The following is a 16,533-nucleotide window of genomic DNA, read 5'->3' as shown; positions in this document are numbered from 1 at the left end:
GCCGCGGAACCCTAAGAGGTTCGCAGCCCTGAGTCTGGCATCTCCCCCGACTCCCGCGCCCCGCCCCCGCCCCCCAAGGAGGTCAGATTCTATTTTCTTAAAAGGCTTTTATTCTTTCAACTCAGAAACAGCAGGCTAAGAAGACGCGGTTAAGAGAGAGGGCAAGGGGAAACGGGGGTTCAGCGCTTCTGGGTTCCCAGCTGGCAGACCGCCCCTCGGGCGTCTCCCCAAACGCCGCAGCGGGGGTGGGCAGCTCTCTGCGGAGGGGCGGGGCAGCCTCAGGGGCACTTCCGCTCCACGCACTGCTTCCCCCCCTCCTCGTATTCCTGCTTGGAGATCCACATCTGCTGGAACGTTCCCTGGAAGAGGCAAGACCAGCTGCGGGTAGCCTTGGGGTCACCCCACGCCCCCTACGCCGCCATACCCCTTCCTCCTCCTCGCCTCCCCCTGGCAGAGCGACTGTAGGCTGCGCTGCCACCGCGCCACACCCAGCCCCTCACTGGGGGGTTCTAGGCAGGGGCTCCACCACTGAGCCACACCCCAGCCCCTCACTGGGGGATTCTAGGCAGGTGACCACTGAGCCACACCCCAGCCCCTCACTGGGGGATTCTAGGCAGGTGACCACTGAGCCACACCCAGCCCCTCACTGGGGGACTCTAGGCAGGGGCTCTACCACTGAGCCACACCCCAGCCCCTCACTGGGGGATTCTAGGCAGAGGCTCTACCACTGAGCCACACCCAGCCCCTCACTGGGGGAATTCTAGGCAGGTGACCACTGAGCCACACCCAGCCCCTCACTGGGGGACTCTAGGCAGGGGCTCTACCACTGAGCCACACCCCAGCCCCTCACTGGGGGATTCTAGGCAGGGGCTCTACCACTGAGCCACACCCCAGCCCCTCACTGGGGGATTCTAGGCAGGTGACCACTGAGCCACACCCCAGCCCCTCACTGGGGGATTCTAGGCAGGTGACCACTGGGCCACACCCCAGCCCCTCACTGGGGGAATTCTAGGCAGGGGCTCTACCACTGAGCCACACCCTAGCTCCTCACTGGGGAACTCTAGGCAGGGGCTCTACCACTGAGCCACACCCCAGCCCCTCACTGGGGGATTCTAGGCAGGTGACCACTAAGCCACACCCAGCCCCTCACTGGGGACTCTAGGCAGGGGCTCTACCACTGAGCCACACCGCAAACCCTTATTTGGAGATTAAAATTCTTTTGTGCATTGTATTTATGCCTGCTTTTGCTGTGCGTGATGACTGACCTACGAGAACATATGGAGGACAGAGGGCAGGGTTTGCCTCTGCGTAATGGAAGCCAGTCAGCTTGCAGCTCCTCCGATCATGGGAAGAGTGCTCAGATTATAGACAAAGCTCTCGTGAGCTGCTTTACGTGGGCTCTGGGGATCCGAACTCACGCCCACACACTTGTGTGGCGGGTGTCCTGGTGCTTACCTGCCTTTTGTTTTGACAAAGGTCTGAGTTGCCTGGGCCGACCTTGACCTTGTGATCTTCCTGCCTCCCCTTCCGGAGTAGCTGGGGTTCCACCTCTGTGCCCAGCCAGCTCCTCCATCACCATCTGACACCGCCTGGCACCTCGCTGCCACCCCACCCTGCTGCTCTGCAGGAGTCCTGTCCTGTGTCCTCCCCACGGATGGCTGCTCCGGCGTCTCCAGCTCACCGAGCAGCCTTCCCGGGCGACCTCATTTGTCCCTGCCACTCCAGTCTCTCCTCCCAGACTCAGACACCCAGCGGTATCTCGGCTTCTTCCTTGACCTTAAACTCCCTATGCCCACAGCTGAGACCATCATCTTCCCTCCCTCTCCTCTGCTCCCCTCTCCTGCCCCTTCTGTCCTCCCTTCCTTTCCTTCTCTTCCCCTTCTTTTTTCTTTCCCATTCTCTTCCTTTTCCCCAGCCCCTGCTTTGTCTTTCTCTCATGTAGCACAGGCTGGCCTTGAACTCTACTGAGCTGAAAACATGAGCTCTATCCCCGAAACCCACGTAAGAAGGTCTGGGCATGATGGGATGCACTTTCAATCCCTGGAGCCTGGAGACAGGCACGAGAGTGGGGCTCACAGGCCGTCCCGTTTCTCCTGCTCTGCACACTGCACTCTCCAAAACATTTTCCTCCCCGGGCTAGGGTCCTGACTCAGTGAGGGGCTAGCTTTACAAGAGCCAGGGTGTGAACTCAGCCTCGTGAATGCGTGTAAAGAGCCGTCTCGGGGGCCGGAGGCAGGGGTCAGGGGCCGGAGGCGGGGGGTCACAGGGAGGCAGCCGAGGGCTGGTGACTCCCAGAACAGTGCGGAGCTCAGAAAAGCAAGCTGAAGCCGCCCGCGTTCTCTGGTGACAGGGGCTTGCTGCGTAGGCCAGGCTAGCCCTGACCCGAGGTCCTCCTGCCTCAGCCTGTCTAGCGCTGGCTCTCATGACTAGGCAGGTGTGTTGGATAAAAGCGGGCAGCCTTCGAGTCTCCCCGTCAGTCGGCCCCTCCCTTCGGGTCTCCCCGTCAGCACGGCCCTGCTCTCACCAGCGAGGCCAGGATGGAGCCGCCGATCCAGGGGCTGAACTTGCGCTCCATGGTGCTGTTGCTGGCGATGAGCTTCAGCCGCATGCTCTGGGGGGGAAGCGGGCGGGCTGGGAGCAGCAGCGACATTCCCGGGGGGCAGGGGAGCCCGGGGCGGGGGAGCAGCAGCGACATTCCCGGGGGGCAGGGGAGCCCGGGGCCGGGGAGCCGCGGGAGTGCGCATTTCCGTGGACGCCAGTCGGGGCATTTGAGGTTCCAGGAGCCGAGCCAGGCTTGGAGTTCAGGTGCGCCCGGGGGGGGGGGGGGGGGGGGGGGGGGGCGGGGCGTGTGGTGTGGAGCGGGCCGGGGTGTGGAGCGGGGCGGGGCGGGGTGTGGAGCGGGGTGTGGTGGGCGGGGCGGGGTGTCGCGGCCCTTACGGGTGGGGTCTTCTGGGAAAGCTCCCGGTTAAGCCTGTCGGTGAAGCCCTGAAGCAGCGTGTTTCCGCCCGTGACAATGACGCTGCCGTAAAGCCCCTGGGGGCAGGGAGAGGGGTGAGCCGCGTGGGCCCTCCCTGCGTGGGCCCGTGCCCATCCCGGCCTCACCGCGTCAACCCTCCCCCGCTCCCTGCGTGGGCCCGTCCCGGCCTCACGGGGCGACCCTCCCCCCCTGCGTGGGCCCGTCCCGGCCTCACCGGGCGGACGTCGATGTCGCACATGCCGATGCTGGTGGTGACCACGTGCCCCACGCCCAGCATGGTGTTGCCGGACAGGCCCTGCGGACAAGGTGCCGGCTCGGATGCTCCGCCTGCCTCTCCCTGTCGTCCCCCCCCCCCCCGCACGGCCGGAATGCAGCTCCCCAGGCCCCGCTGCACGGCCGGAATGCGGCCCCCCCAGGCCCCCGCTGCACGGCCAGAATGCGGCCCCCTAGGCCCCCCCCCGCACGGCCGGAATGCGGCCCCCCCCAGACCTTGACGTTGGAGGGGTCGAACAGGCCCTCGGGGATCCGCAGCCGCTCGGCGCCGTAGTCCGTGTTGTAGCCGTTGGGCATCTCGTAGTGCACCGTGGGCATCTGCGCGGCCACCCTGCCCGGAAGGGAGCGAGCCTGGCCCTGCGTGCTCAGCGAGCCTGCGAGGCGGGGTGCCCTAGGGGTCCCCGGGAGCCCCGCTCCGCCCCACCGCTCTCACGTAGCCTAGGCATGAAGCCCCCTAGGAAGTAGCGGAGGCTGGCCTTGAACTCCTGATCCTCCTGTCTCCAACGCTCAAGGGCTGGGTTCAGGCAGCCCCGGGGGTGTGGGGCTGAGGGTGGAACCCAGCGCTTGGCACAGTCTAGGCAAGTGAAGCTGGGCTACGAACCAGGGCCCATGCTTCCTGAGAGCCCCGCCGTGTAGGCCAGGCCGACCTGGGCGACCCGTCCTCAGCCTCCCCGGCTGCTGCCATTACGGGGTGCCGTGGGCCAGGGTCGTGAGTCCTACCCCCCCACCCCACCGGCGGTGCCCGGCCACTCACTGCTCATCGTACGGGGAGTCGGACACCTGCAGCACGGAGGCCTGGAAGTCCTGGATCACCTCCTGGGAAGCGGGGAGGGTGAGGCCCGGCTGCCCTCCCCCGCCCGCCCCAGCCGCCCCGCCCCCAGCCCTCCAGACCCGCCCCGCCCCCAGCACTCCCGCCCCGCCCCCAGCCATCCCGCCCCGCCCCGCGCCATCCTCACCCCGCCCCCAGCCCTCCCGCCAGCCCCGCCCACAGTCATCCCCGCCCCGCCCACAGCCGCCCCGCCCCGCCCCCAGCCGCCCCGCCCACAGCCATCCCGCCCCGCCCACAGCCATTCTATCCCCGCCCCCAGCCATCCCGCCCCGCCTCCAGCCCTCCCGCCCCGCCCCATCCTCACCCCGCCCCCAGCCCTCCCGCCAGCCCCGCCCACAGCCATTCCATCCCCGCCCCCAGCCCTCCCCGCCCCGCCCCCAGCGACCCCCTCCCCGCTCACAGCCATGCCGCCCCGCCTCCAGCCCTCCCGCCCCGCCCCCAGCCATCTCCGCCCCGCCCCCAGCCATCCCCGCCCCGTCCCCAGCCATCCCCGCCCCGTCCCCAGCCATCTCCGCCCCGCCCCCAGCCATCTCCGCCCCGCCCCCAGCCATCCCCGCCCCGTCCCCAGCCATCCCCGCCCCGCCCCCAGCCATCTCCGCCCCGCCCCCAGCCATCTCCGCCCCGCCCCCAGCCATCCCCGCCCCGTCCCCAGCCCTCCCGCCCCGCCCCCAGCCCTCCCGCCCCGCCCCCAGTCCTCCCGCCCCGCCCCCAGCCATCCCCGCCCCGCCCCCAGCCACCCCCTCCCCGCCCCCGGCTTCAAGGCCGCCAGCAGCAGGAGCCTCACGTTACACATGTAGTTGTGCCAGGACTTGGAGACTTGGGGCAGCTTCTCCTTCTTCTTCCAGTTTGGGGGCGCTCCCTCGCGCACGGGCTCCTGCGGGGACACAGCCTTGGAGCGTCCTTGTTGGCACCGCGCGCGGCCTCCTAGCGCTCTGCCCGCTCTGCAGCTGAGCAGCCCTGAGGCCCCGTCACCCTTCCCTAGCGGACCGACCCACTGAGAGGCTCTCCCACGTGCCAACACCGCAGGCGCCATCAGGAGGGCCCGGGCGCGGTCAAGCCTGGGCTGTGCTCAGTGGGTAGAGCGCTTGCCTCCCAGCCAGAAGCCCCAGGTGCGGTCCTCGGGAGGTCAAGGCAGGACTGAGGGCTCCACTGAGCCCTTCCCCTCATCTGGGAAGCTTTGATATGGTGCCCTGGGTCTCACGGCTCTTCCCTGGCAGCAGAGGGACCCGAACCCGGCTGCTGTTCGGGTGTTTTCTGACGTGGGAGTCGCGTCTTTCAGGAAGGCCTTCATACAGCCAAGGTGTTTGTGGTGCTGGGACTCAGGGCTCCTTTGCAAGCCAAGAGCTTGCTGAGCCGCGTCGGCAGCCCCGTCTTTTCGTTTGTTGGTTGTTTGCTCTTGGTTTTATTTTGACCGAGAGTGACTTGTGTAGCTCAGGCTGGCCTGGAGCTCACTACGTTCCCAGGGCTGAGCTTGAACTCCTGACCCTCCTGCCTCTACCTCTCAGACGCCTGGATCGCAGATATGCTTCAACACATCTGCTTCAGGGATCTGGATTCCTCAGACACGTCACACGGCTCCTCCCACGTCTGCCGTCAGCCGTGACCGGGGGCCTGTCCTGTCTCTGGGAAGCGAGGGCCCGGATCCGTGATCCCCGGGGGACCTGCTCCGTCACCTCAAGGCCCGGAGGACTGGCGGGTGGGAGGGAAAGCCAGGGCCCTACCTTGGCTGCGATCATGTAGGGGGGGATGATGTCGATGGCCATTTCCTGGAAGAGCTCCCGGCACTGCATGGAGATGAAGTCCCCGGCCAGGGGCGACTTCACGATGCCTGAAAGAAGCAGCGGTGTGGGCGGCAGGCCTGGCCAGGCCCCAGGCCCCCGCGAGGCCCTACCTTGCTGTAGGACGTAGCCGTCATGCACCGGGATGGCGGTGGTGTGGGTGGCCCCGCTGTCCAGCACCAGGCCCGTGGAGCGTCCATTTGCAAAGCTGGGCGGGGTGGGTCAGTCAAAGAAACAGCAGCAGCCGCGGAGGGAGCCGGGGCCGGGGGCCCCGAGGCCGGGAGCCCGGAGACCGGGAGGCCGGAGACCGGGAGGCCGGGGGCCCCGAGGCCGGGAGCCCGGAGACCGGGAGGCCGGAGACCGGGAGGCCGGAGCCCCGAGGCCGGGAGGCCGGAGACCGGGAGGCCGGAGCCCCGAGGCCGGGAGGCCGGAGCCCCGAGACCCGGAGCCCCGAGGCTCTGCTCTCTGCAAACAGAACCTTTTGATTTGTTTTTCCCTGTTTGCATGTGTGGGCTGCCCATGTATGTGCTGAGACCCGAGGTTCATGTCAGGGGTCGCTCTTCCCCTTAGTCACCCAGCGAAGGGCCCCTAACCCAGAGCTCTCTAAGATGGCTCCCGCTGGCCTCCTCCTCCTGGGCTCTAGCTGCAAGTAGGCCTCCTGCCACCAGGCGGGCGTGCGGGCTTCTGAGGCTCCAAAGTGCGGTCCTCGAAGCTGTCCGCCATCGCTTTCACGGCTGAGCTGCCTGAGTGGGCGCTGGGACTCGGGCCCAGTTCCAGGAGCAGCAGGCCCCGAAGCCGCTGCTCCCACCCCAACACGCACACATACATTTTTCTTACTATGTGGTCCAGGCTAGCCTGGAACTATGTGAAGCTCAGGCTGGCCTCAAACAAGCAAGCCTCCGGCCTTGGTTTCCCGAGTGCTGGAGTCCCAGGCCTGCTTTTGCCCACCCAGCTGATGGGGAGCTGGGAGCAGGGCCCCAGCGCCCCAGCGCCCCAGCGCCCCGCTCCTGGCAGCCCTTGACAGCTCATCTCCTTAGGCCCGGTGAGTGCTGGGGTTCCAGTGCGCGCGGCCATGTCCTGGGGACTCCCTGACCCGGCCCCTGTCACCCCATGGCTGGCACAAACTTCCGGCTAGCACCGCTTCTGAGGGGCAAAGGGTCACACCCGACACTGGTCTCCCGATACCCCCGGCCCTGGCCAGCTCCGCACCCGCGCACGCACTGCCTTCCAGCTCGGCACATACACACTCACACACACGCACTCACATACTGCCTTCCAGCACACACACACACACACACACTCACACGCACACACACACGCACACACACGCACACACACACGCACGCACACGCACACACACGCACACACACGCACACGCTCCCCTCCCCCCTCCCCGCCGCCCGTCCTCGGATACGCAGTGAGCACGGCTGTCTTGCACAAGAAGAAGGCGGGAATGTTGTACTGCTCAAACATCAGCTCCGTCAGCTTCTCGCGCTTGGCCCGAGTGTTCCACTGTGAAGAAAGCACAGCCAGAGGGTCTGCGTGAGCGTGTGTGTGTGTGTGTGCGCACGCGAGTGTCTGCCTGAGCATGTCTGTCTGTGTGAGCGTGTGTGTGAGCACGTGTGAGCGTGTGTGTGAGCGTGTGTGAGCGTGTGTGAGCGTGTCTGTGTGAGCGTGTGTGAGCGTGTGTGTGTGAGCGTGTGTGTGTGAGCGTGTGTGTGTGTGAGCACGTGTGTGAGCTTGTCTGTGTGAGCGTGTGTGAGCGTGTGTGAGCGTGTGTGAGCGTGTCTGTGTGAGCGTGTGTGAGCGTGTGTGTGTGTGAGCGTGTGTGTGTGAGCACGTGTGTGAGCTTGTCTGTGTGAGCGTGTGTGAGCGTGTGTGAGCGTGTGTGTGAGCGTGTGTGAGCGTGTGTAAGCGTGTGTGAGCGTGTGTGTGAGCGTGTGTGAGCGTGTGTGAGCGTGTGTGTGAGCGTGTGTGAGCGTGTGTGAGCGTGTGTGAGCGTGTGTGAGCGTGTGTGAGCGTGTGTGAGCGTGGGTGAGCGTGTGTGAGCGTGTGTGAGCGTGGGTGAGCGTGTGTGAGCGTGTGTGAGCGTGGGTGAGCGTGGGTGAGCGTGTGTGAGCGTGTGTGAGCGTGGGTGAGCGTGTGTGAGCGTGGGCGCACATGGGCTTGCATACAAGCACACACAGCCAGATGTTCCTATACACACACTTCACACGTGTGTATGCAAACAGATACACGGACTCAGACACAGTGTGCGCACAGATACAAACACATGCACTTAATTGTGCATACATGCATGCAAGCATACGCTCACACATGTACACACACGTACACACATGACAGACCAGAGACAGAACTATAAGGAACGGTATTCGATTCTGTTTTGCTGTGCTGGGGAGAAGCCTGGGGCCACTGACCTAAGTCCTCAGCCAGCCCTGTTCTGTTTTGTTCTTTATTTTGACCCAAACCTGCCTCAAACTGTCGATCTTCCTGCCACAGTCCTTCAAGTGTGGGGGGTAACAGGCACAGGGCACCATGCCTGAGTAAGAATGTCATTTCTCATCCAATTGGTGGTGGCGCACGCCTTTAGTCCCAGCACTGGAGAGGCAGAGGCAGGTGGATCTCTGCGAGTTCGAGGCCAGCCCGGTCTACAGAGTGAGTTCCAGGACAGCCAGGGCTACACAGAGAAACCCTGTCTCAGAAAGCCAAAAGAAAACAATGTGAAATTTCCATGTGTTTGCTTGTTTATTTAGTGTGTGTGTCTGTCCGCGCGTCTGTCTCTCTGTCTGTGCAGACGCGCATGGAGGCCAGAAGCTGAGATGAGGTGTCTTTTTAAAGCACCGTGCGCCTCACTTTTCCAGACAAGGTCTCTCTCTGAACAGCTTGGCCAGGTCTGCTAGCCACAGCCCCAGGGAGTCTGCTGGCTGTGTGTCCCCTGCTGTGTGCCAAACACTTACTTTACCGGATGAGCCGCCTCCCCGGCCTTGGGGCTTTGGCTTTTGACTTAAGAAAAATGCGGCCCAGAAAGGCCTTCGCTGAGGAAGTCTTGGGCATACACCCTCCCTCCACCACCTGAGCCCTGGGACACGGCGTGTTCTTGACGGGGTGCCAGGAGCAGAAGCCACAGCTCCCCCAGACTAGGCAATTCCTCCACCAACTGAGCCGCAACCCTGCCACCACACAGCTGTTGGCATCGCTGGATCCGGGAAGCATCCCTCCCCAGCTCAGTCTGACCTCGGCCTCTCCCCGGCTCCCCGCTCGTCCTCCACCCTCCTGTCTGGTAAGAACAGGAGGCCGAATACAAACACCGATTTCCCCCTCAGGATCCCGGCAAACACGAGACATTTCTGAAAGACAGAGACCTACAAAAGCCAGCGAGCGTGCGAAGAGAGGAGCCACTAGGGAAATGCAAATCCGGCACCATTAGCCACTGGAGAAGGCAAACCAAAAGCACGAGGCCGACACCTGCATAGACAACGCTGACAGCTGCAACCCCGGAGAGCCGGGCGTGGGAAGGCGCGTGCGGCCAAGCCTGACGACCTGAGTTCAAAGCCAGGATCCGCGTGGTGGACGGAGAGGACTCCCGAAAGCTGTCCTCTGACCTCCACGTGGGCTCCACAGATGAGGCTGCCCCCGCCACCCCCCGGAGGACTAGGAAAGGGCTCAGCCGCTGCAGGATTACTGTCGCTGTAATCAAGACACACAACAGAGACTCCACAGGACTCGGCAGTTCCACACCTGGTTCTGCACCCAAAAGAAGTGAAACAGGGGGGCTGGGGAGGTGGCTCAGGGGTTAGAGCACTGGCTGCTCTTGAGAGAGCCCCGGTCTGTCTCCCTGCTCACAATTATCTGTAGGGACCCTGTGTCCTCCTCAGCATCCACAGGAACCAGACACACTGGCACACACCCACGTGCGGGCTGCAGTGAGAGGCAATGCTTTTAAGAGCGAAAACCAGCGCCCAGGTGCCGAGAGCGATCCCGTTCCCAGCGGCGGTGGACGCTCGCCTGAGCGCTGGTGGGGCACAGGAACTGTGCCAAAGGGGCTGTGACTCAGCCGAGGATGGAGGACCCCGCCGGGTGGAGGACCCGCGCTGGGGGAGCACAGGAGCAGCACGCCAGCATCGTGCCTTCAGTCTCCAGTCCCCAGAGCTGACCCCGAACGTCGTAGTTGAGGGACCGCTTTCTAATGAAACGCCTGAGCAGACATCTGAGTAGGGATGGACCGCAGCCGGGGGCGGTGCTGCCTGGGAACCTGTAATCCCAGCACTGAGGAGCTGAGGCAGGAGCATGGCGACGCTGAGCCTAAACCAGGTTACGTAGCGAGCTCCAGATGACGCGTAAACCATTTAAGTAATAATCCCGGGACCGTGGATCAAAGCGTGTCCCTGGGCTGTGGTCCCTCCACTCCCCAGCGGGTTCAGAGAGCGAACCTGCGCGAGCCTGAGCTGGCGGGGAGGACTGAGGGACACCGCGTGTTTCTGGAGAGCTCCGGCCCCGCGCCTTCACTGGCTCCGGAAAGGGCATCAGAAAGATCCCCACAGCAGACATGTGTGAACAGCGCTAGCAACGAGGCCGCTGGCTGTCCGGGTTTGGCCCCCAGCACCCACACATGTCCACAGGCAGCTGTAACTCGGCTCAGGCGACCTGACAGCTTCTCTCCTCTCCTCGGGAACTTACACACATACAACTTTAAAATAATATAAATAATCTTACAAAGGAAAACAAATATTTTAAAAATTGAATAAATTAATTCAAGTAAAATATAATTCAGGGCTCGGCATATGGAAGCACCTGCTGTTCCTGCAGAGGACCTGGGTTCGATTCCTGCGCTCTCACGGCAGCTCACAACCACCTGTAACTCCAGTCCCAGGGGATCTGACACCATGTCTGAACCTCCGAGGGCACCAAGCACATGTGGCACCCATGCGTACACACAAACAAAACACTCGTAGACATAAAATAATTGTTTTAATCTAACATTTTCAGTTTAATTAAGAAAATTTCTAAAGATACCAAAGCAGAAACTTCCTTCAAAACCTCGTCCTCAAATACTCCCACAGCAAGAACATGGTCAGGAAGCCGGCACCCTCCCACAGGGCTTCAAGCCGGCACCCTCACACAGGGCTCAAGCTGGCACCCTCACACAGGGCTCAAGCCGGCACCCTCACACAGGGCTCAAGCCGGCACCCTCACACAGGGCTTCAAGCCGGCACCCTCACACAGGGCTCAAGCCGGCACCCTCACACAGGGCTCAAGCCGGCACCCTCACACAGGGCTCAAGCCGGCACCCTCACACAGGGCTTCTCATCACTCTTCTAAACCACTCTTACACAAAGCGACCCACTTGTGAAAGCCTTCTAAAAGCCTCTACCATACAATGGCTGTTCTGAAAACACAGCAGGAACAACAGTGGGGGTGGAGGGAGAGCCTGACAACAAACTAGGAATATCTTCCGTAAAGGAGTGTGATATGGACCCATGGAACAAGAACAAGATGCTCGCGTCAGTGATGCGGTTTCTGCCTAGAATTCTTGAGGCCCTAACTTCAGCTCCCAGCATCCCCCAGGAAAATAAACAGCCTTCAGACATTCCCAGGCTCCAGCCATTTAAAAAGAAGAACACAGAGCCGGGAAGTGGTGTGCACACCTGTGATCCCGGCACTCGGGGCAGAGGCAGGCGGAGGTAGTGAGTTCAAGGCCAGCCTGGTCTACAGAGCGAGTTCCAGGTCAGCTAGGGCTACACAGAGAAACCCTGTCTCAAAACAAAACAAAACAAAACACAACAACAAAAAGAAAAAACCAAGAAGACAATGACGGAGAAGAAAAGAGCTCATGGAGATTAAGAATTCAGGAGGAATTTTACTGATAAACTATAAAGTAAAGGCAATATCTTGGAAACTAGAAGAAAAGGTGAAGATGGAAAACAGAAGGGAAAGAAAAAATAGGGACCGACTCAGGGGCTGCAAAATAGAAGTGATGGATCTCCCAAAACTGGGAAGAGAGGAAATGAGGAGAAATAAATAGCAAAAACATAATTAAGGTTTTTTTTTCCTCAATGGGCCAATGGGTGCCACCAAGCTTGATGACATAGTTTGATTCCCAGATCTCAGAGGGTGAAAGAGCTGAACCAAGGCCTGTAAGCTGTCCTCTGGCGCTCACGTGACACTCACACACACACACAAAGAAATACAGATGCACGCATAGCTAAAACAAAATGACAGAAATAAAGTTTTTTTGCTTAGCTAAAAGACAAAAGTTTCTAGAACTATTAATGAAATATGCCAACATCAGAATATATAATGTTTTAAAACGCTTAGGATGGAGTGAAAATTCTAAATGCTTTCAGAGAGGGAAACAGGATGATGATTCTGGACGTCTCAGTATCAACAGTGGATTTTTAAAGACAATGGAAGGAACCGCTTTCAAGATCTGGGGAAAAAAGTTTTCCAACCTGGAGTATAATACCTAGCTAAACTATCAATTCAAAGTCTCAAAAGAAATACTTCTGTGACCTGAGGTGGTTACTGGAGGATTTGCTCTGTGAATACGAAGGAGTGATCAAGGAAAGGGTCTAGGATGTGGAACACCTACTCTTCCCGGAAGAAAAACAGATTCTCCTAGGTAGGGTTGAAGGCAGATGTTAGCCTAACAGCTGTTTCCTATATTAAGCCAAATTAAGCCCACGGTGCCAGTGGGCTCCAAGACAGGCTTCTCTAATAAGGCCAAATTAGTAGATTATATCCTGGAATTAGAGCCTTGGAAAAACATGTAGATACCTGATGGGTAACGGGGTTACACTGACAAAGAGAAAATGAAGGAGAATGAAAACCACAATTCTTAGCTCTCAGGAAGACAAGTATCACATGAGAATGGAGAGGTAACCATGTTCACTGCCCAGCTCAGCTCATTAGCCTATAAAATATAAAAGAGCGTGAGCTCAGAGTTGTTTGTTTTTAATAAAACATGACTATATAAAGCTGGGAAATGAGAAACATGATATTGCCTGTGGGTGAGAAAGAGGTAAATGTTCATCTTTTGTAGTGGAAAATTGCTGGATAATGCATAAAATAAAACAACTCAAGAGCTGACAAGATGGTGCAGCCCTCGGGACCAGCTTGCTGGAAGGAGGAACTGGCCCTTGCAGGCTGTCCTCTGCCTGCAAGTGGAGTATGACACTGGCACACTCACCTCCCCAAACACACACACACACACACACACACACACACACACACACAGCAAAAATAGTAAACTGTGAAGTTTGAAATGCACAGAGGTGGCTGTGGTGGTGCACGCCTGTGATCCAGCTCTCAGGAGGCAGAGGCAGGCAGAGCTCTGTGAGTTCAAGGCCAGCCTGGTCTACACAGCCAGAGCCACACAGAGAAACCCTGTCCCAAACAAACAAACAAACAAGCAAACAAACACACAATACATAAGCAATGAAACGGTTGAACAAAACATTTATGGAAAAACAGAAAGTCAACTGAAATCCTGGCAGGGATGAGGGAAGGACAGCTGAGGCGGCCCCAGCTGCTGGGAAGGAGTTTCCTCTCTCTAAGGCCGCGCTGTCTGGGGGCCTACCCACATCCCAGTAGATGGACTTCACCACTGCAGAAGCTGCTCCAAGCGGACTCAATGCTTAGTTTGGGTGTTTTGTTTTGTTTTGTTTTGGGGGGGGGATTCTAGACAGGGTTTCTCTGTGTGGCCCTGGCTGTACTGGAACTCACTGTGTAGACCAGGCTGGCCTCGAGCTCACAGAGGTCCACCTGCCTCTGCCTGCCGAGTGCTGGGATCACAGGCTTTAAACTTTGTAATTATTATGTTTTTAAAGCACACGAAGCTGGCAGAGAAAAGCGCTGGGTTAGGGAAGGACGGGGGGGGGGGGCACGTATGGCATTATCAACAAAGGTATGCAAGGAAACACATGTGCACACGCACCTTGTTGTTTAGAAACGGGGTCTCTCTGCGCAGTCCTGGCTGTCCTGGCCTCACTGTGAGGCTGAAGGGACCTTGACCTGCCTGGCCCTCCTGGGAGCTGGGGTTCTAGACTGGGCTTCCTGGGGATTGAACCCAGAGCCCGGCAAGCTCTCCACCACCGAGCCAGTGCTGTGCCCAGCACGGACCAAACACTTGAGCGCGTGTGACAACAGGGGGCGATGGAGAGGGGAGGACGGAGGGTGAGCCAGGGAGGACGGCAGAGGGGGGCAGCAGCGAGGGGCTGAGGAGGTGATGGCGGAGAGGGGGTGCCATCAGGACTCACCGGGGCCTCCGACATGAGCACCGGGTGCAGGTTTGGCTCAGACTTGACGTGTTTGCTGTAGGTGTGGTCCAGGATGGCTCGGAAGCACTCCCAGTCCTCAACTGCGGCCGCGGGCAGGTGGGGGGGAGGGGGGGGAGGGGGAGGAAAGGAGGGAGGGAGAGAGGGCGGGAAGGAAGTAAGGAGGGTGGGAGGGAGGGAAGGCAGGAGGGAAGGAAGGAGGGAAGGAAGGAGGGAAGGAAGAAGGGAAGGAAGGAGGACCGGAGGGAGGGTGGGAAGGAAGGCGGGAAGGAAGGCGGGAGGGCGGGAAGGAGGGCGGGGTCAGAGCAGGAGTGAGGAGGGTGAGGCGGGGCTCGGGTCTCCTGAAGCCCGCCCTTCAGTTCCGGAAGACCGGGGTCTGGGCGAGGGGGTGGGGTGGGGGGCTCGGGCAGCAGGCAGCAAGGCTGTGCTTGGAGATCTGCGCCCACGCGGTGGGGTGTGTGCATGTGTGCGTGTGTGCACGTGTATGCATGTGTGTGTGCATGTGTATGTGTGTGTGTGCGTGTGTATGTGTGTGTGCATGTGTGTGTGCATGTTTGCATGCATGTGTGCGTGTGTATGCATGTGTGCTGTGCGTGTATGTGCATATGTATGCATGTGTGTATGCATGTGTGTGCGCATGTGTGTGTGCAGTGTGTGCATGTGTATGCATGTGTGTGTGCATGTGTGTATGCATGTGTGCATGTGTGTGTGCATGTGTGTATGCATGTGTGTGTGCATGTGTGCATGTGTGTGTATGCATGTGTGCTGTGCGTGTATGTGCATATGTGTGCATGTGTGTATGCATGTGTGCATGTGTGTGTATGCATGTGTGTGTGCATGTGTGTGTGCATGTGTGTGCGTGTGCATGTGTGTATGCATGTGTGCATGTGTGTGTGCATGTGTATGCATGTGTGTATGCATGTGTGTGTGCATGTGTGCATGTGTGTGTGCATGTGTGTGTGCAGTGTGTGCATGTTTGCATGCATGTGTGCGTGTGTATGCATGTGTGTGTGCATGTGTGTGTGCATGTGTGTGTGTGCATGTGTGTGTGCAGTGTGTGCATGTGTGTGTATGCATGTGTGCGTGTGTATGCATGTGTGTGTGCATGTGTGTGTGCATGTGTGCATGCATGCGTGCCTGTGCGCGCGTGCGTTCCGGTCTGTCGGGGGCAGAGGCGGCCCTTACTCATGCCGTTCTTGAGGGGCGACATGACCTCCGCGCCGTCGCGGGGCACGTGCAGGGCGTTGGTGTCGATGTGGAAGGTCTTCCCCTTCTTCTCCTTCTCCGCGTCCAGCTCCGGCCCGGCCCCGTCCTCCGCGGCCAGCAGCCCCACCGTCGTGGGGAAGTCGGCCTGCGCGAGAGCGTGGCCGGTCAGCCCGAGCCGCGGCGGCCGGGCGCGGGGCCTGGGCCCGCGGACTCCGGCGGCTCCCGCTGCGCCCCCGCCCGGCCTCACCTTGGGGCAGTCCTCCCCGGCGTAGCCCGCGCGGACGGAGAAGGAGCCGATGTCAAAGACGAGCGCGCCCACCTCATCTGTGCGGGGAGACAGCGCGTGAGGCCCGGCCGGGGCGGGGGCCGCGGGCGCGGGGGCGCGGGGGCGCGGGGGGCGCGGGGGCGCGGGGGCGCGGCTGCCCGGCGCCCGGGGCGGAGAGCAGAAGTAGCGGGAGACCCGAACCTCAGGCTGGACCTGCCGCAGGACGCAGGAGGCCGGGGCGCGCTCGGAGCGGGGCGCCGGCAGCCGCGAGCCCGCTGCCCCGGCCGCTCACCTCCGCCGTAGACGCCCCCGCTCATCGTGCCCTCGGCGCGGCGCGCGGCCCGTGGCGGCGGCGGTCAGCACCCGGCGGCCGGACAGCTCCCGCGGGGCGCGGGGGGCGGGGCGGGGGGCGGGGGCGCGCGGCGGCCAATCGCCAGGCCCGGGCCCCGCCCCCCGCGCCGACGCCGATTGGCCGCGCCAGACAATAACCCGGCCGGGGCCGCCGCCTTAAAGGCGCAGCTGCCGCCTCCCGCCAGCCGGGCCGGGGAGGCCGACGCCTGAGGTCCGCGGCCTGCAGGGTGAAGGCAGCCCCAGAGGCGGGAGACAGGAAGCCGAGCTGTCCCGGCTCTCGCCCTGAGTCCGCCACCTTTGTCTCTAGGCTTATTGTTTGTTTGTAGGCCAGGCTGGCCTCAGGGCAAAGCACGCGCGAGCGCGCACGCACGCGCACACACACACACACCTCTGGCCTCAGACACAGAGCACACACACACACACACACACACACGCGCACACACACGCAGCTCCGCCTCCTTTATCTGGATCAGGGCCTCAGGTACAGCCCAGGCCTGACTCGCGCCCTGTATTTTGAGGCTGGCTTTGAACTCCGCTCCCTGAGTGCTAAGGTTCCCGGGAGACTGAGCGACGCCCCAGGT

At 61.1% G+C, this 16,533-nt stretch overlaps 1 protein-coding gene across 2 annotated transcripts; it reads right to left on the bottom strand.

Annotated features, from left to right (window-relative positions):
- Window positions 1–87: 87 nt before the first annotated feature.
- Window positions 88–16,008, bottom strand: Actl6b (actin like 6B). Of its 2 annotated transcripts, none has more exons than XM_060367906.1 (14): window positions 15,894–16,008; window positions 15,584–15,660; window positions 15,316–15,481; window positions 14,113–14,213; window positions 7,272–7,369; window positions 5,971–6,065; window positions 5,801–5,907; window positions 4,864–4,953; window positions 4,005–4,066; window positions 3,467–3,581; window positions 3,192–3,272; window positions 2,938–3,033; window positions 2,525–2,611; window positions 88–359 (listed from the first exon to the last, which is right to left on the bottom strand). In XM_060367906.1, the coding sequence occupies exons 1-14, from the start codon at window positions 15,916–15,918 to the stop codon at window positions 279–281; spliced, it is 1,281 nt and encodes a 426-aa protein (XP_060223889.1). In that variant the 5' UTR covers window positions 15,919–16,008; the 3' UTR covers window positions 88–278. The 2 variants fall into 2 exon arrangements, with proteins under 2 accessions (XP_060223889.1, XP_060223890.1); XM_060367907.1 differs by having other exon boundaries at window positions 15,803–15,982.
- Between the last annotated feature and the right edge of the window lie 525 nt (window positions 16,009–16,533).

Source organism: Meriones unguiculatus, chromosome 15, assembly GCF_030254825.1.
Source record: "Meriones unguiculatus strain TT.TT164.6M chromosome 15, Bangor_MerUng_6.1, whole genome shotgun sequence".
In the NCBI taxonomy this organism is placed as follows: Eukaryota; Metazoa; Chordata; class Mammalia; order Rodentia; family Muridae; genus Meriones; species Meriones unguiculatus.
The sequence above is the reverse complement of the archived record's forward strand: the minus strand, read 5'-3'. Positions and strand labels throughout refer to the sequence as shown.

Coding starts and splice junctions, on each gene's coding strand:
- Actl6b (XM_060367906.1), bottom strand. CDS start 15,918: ATGAGCGGGGGCGTCTACGGCGGAG. Junction 3,273..3,466: donor TCGACCCCTCCAACGTCAAG/GTCTGGGGGGGG, acceptor CCTTGTCCGCAG/GGCCTGTCCGGCAACACCAT. Junction 360..2,524: donor GCTCCATCCTGGCCTCGCTG/GTGAGAGCAGGG, acceptor TGCCTCTTCCAG/GGAACGTTCCAGCAGATGTG.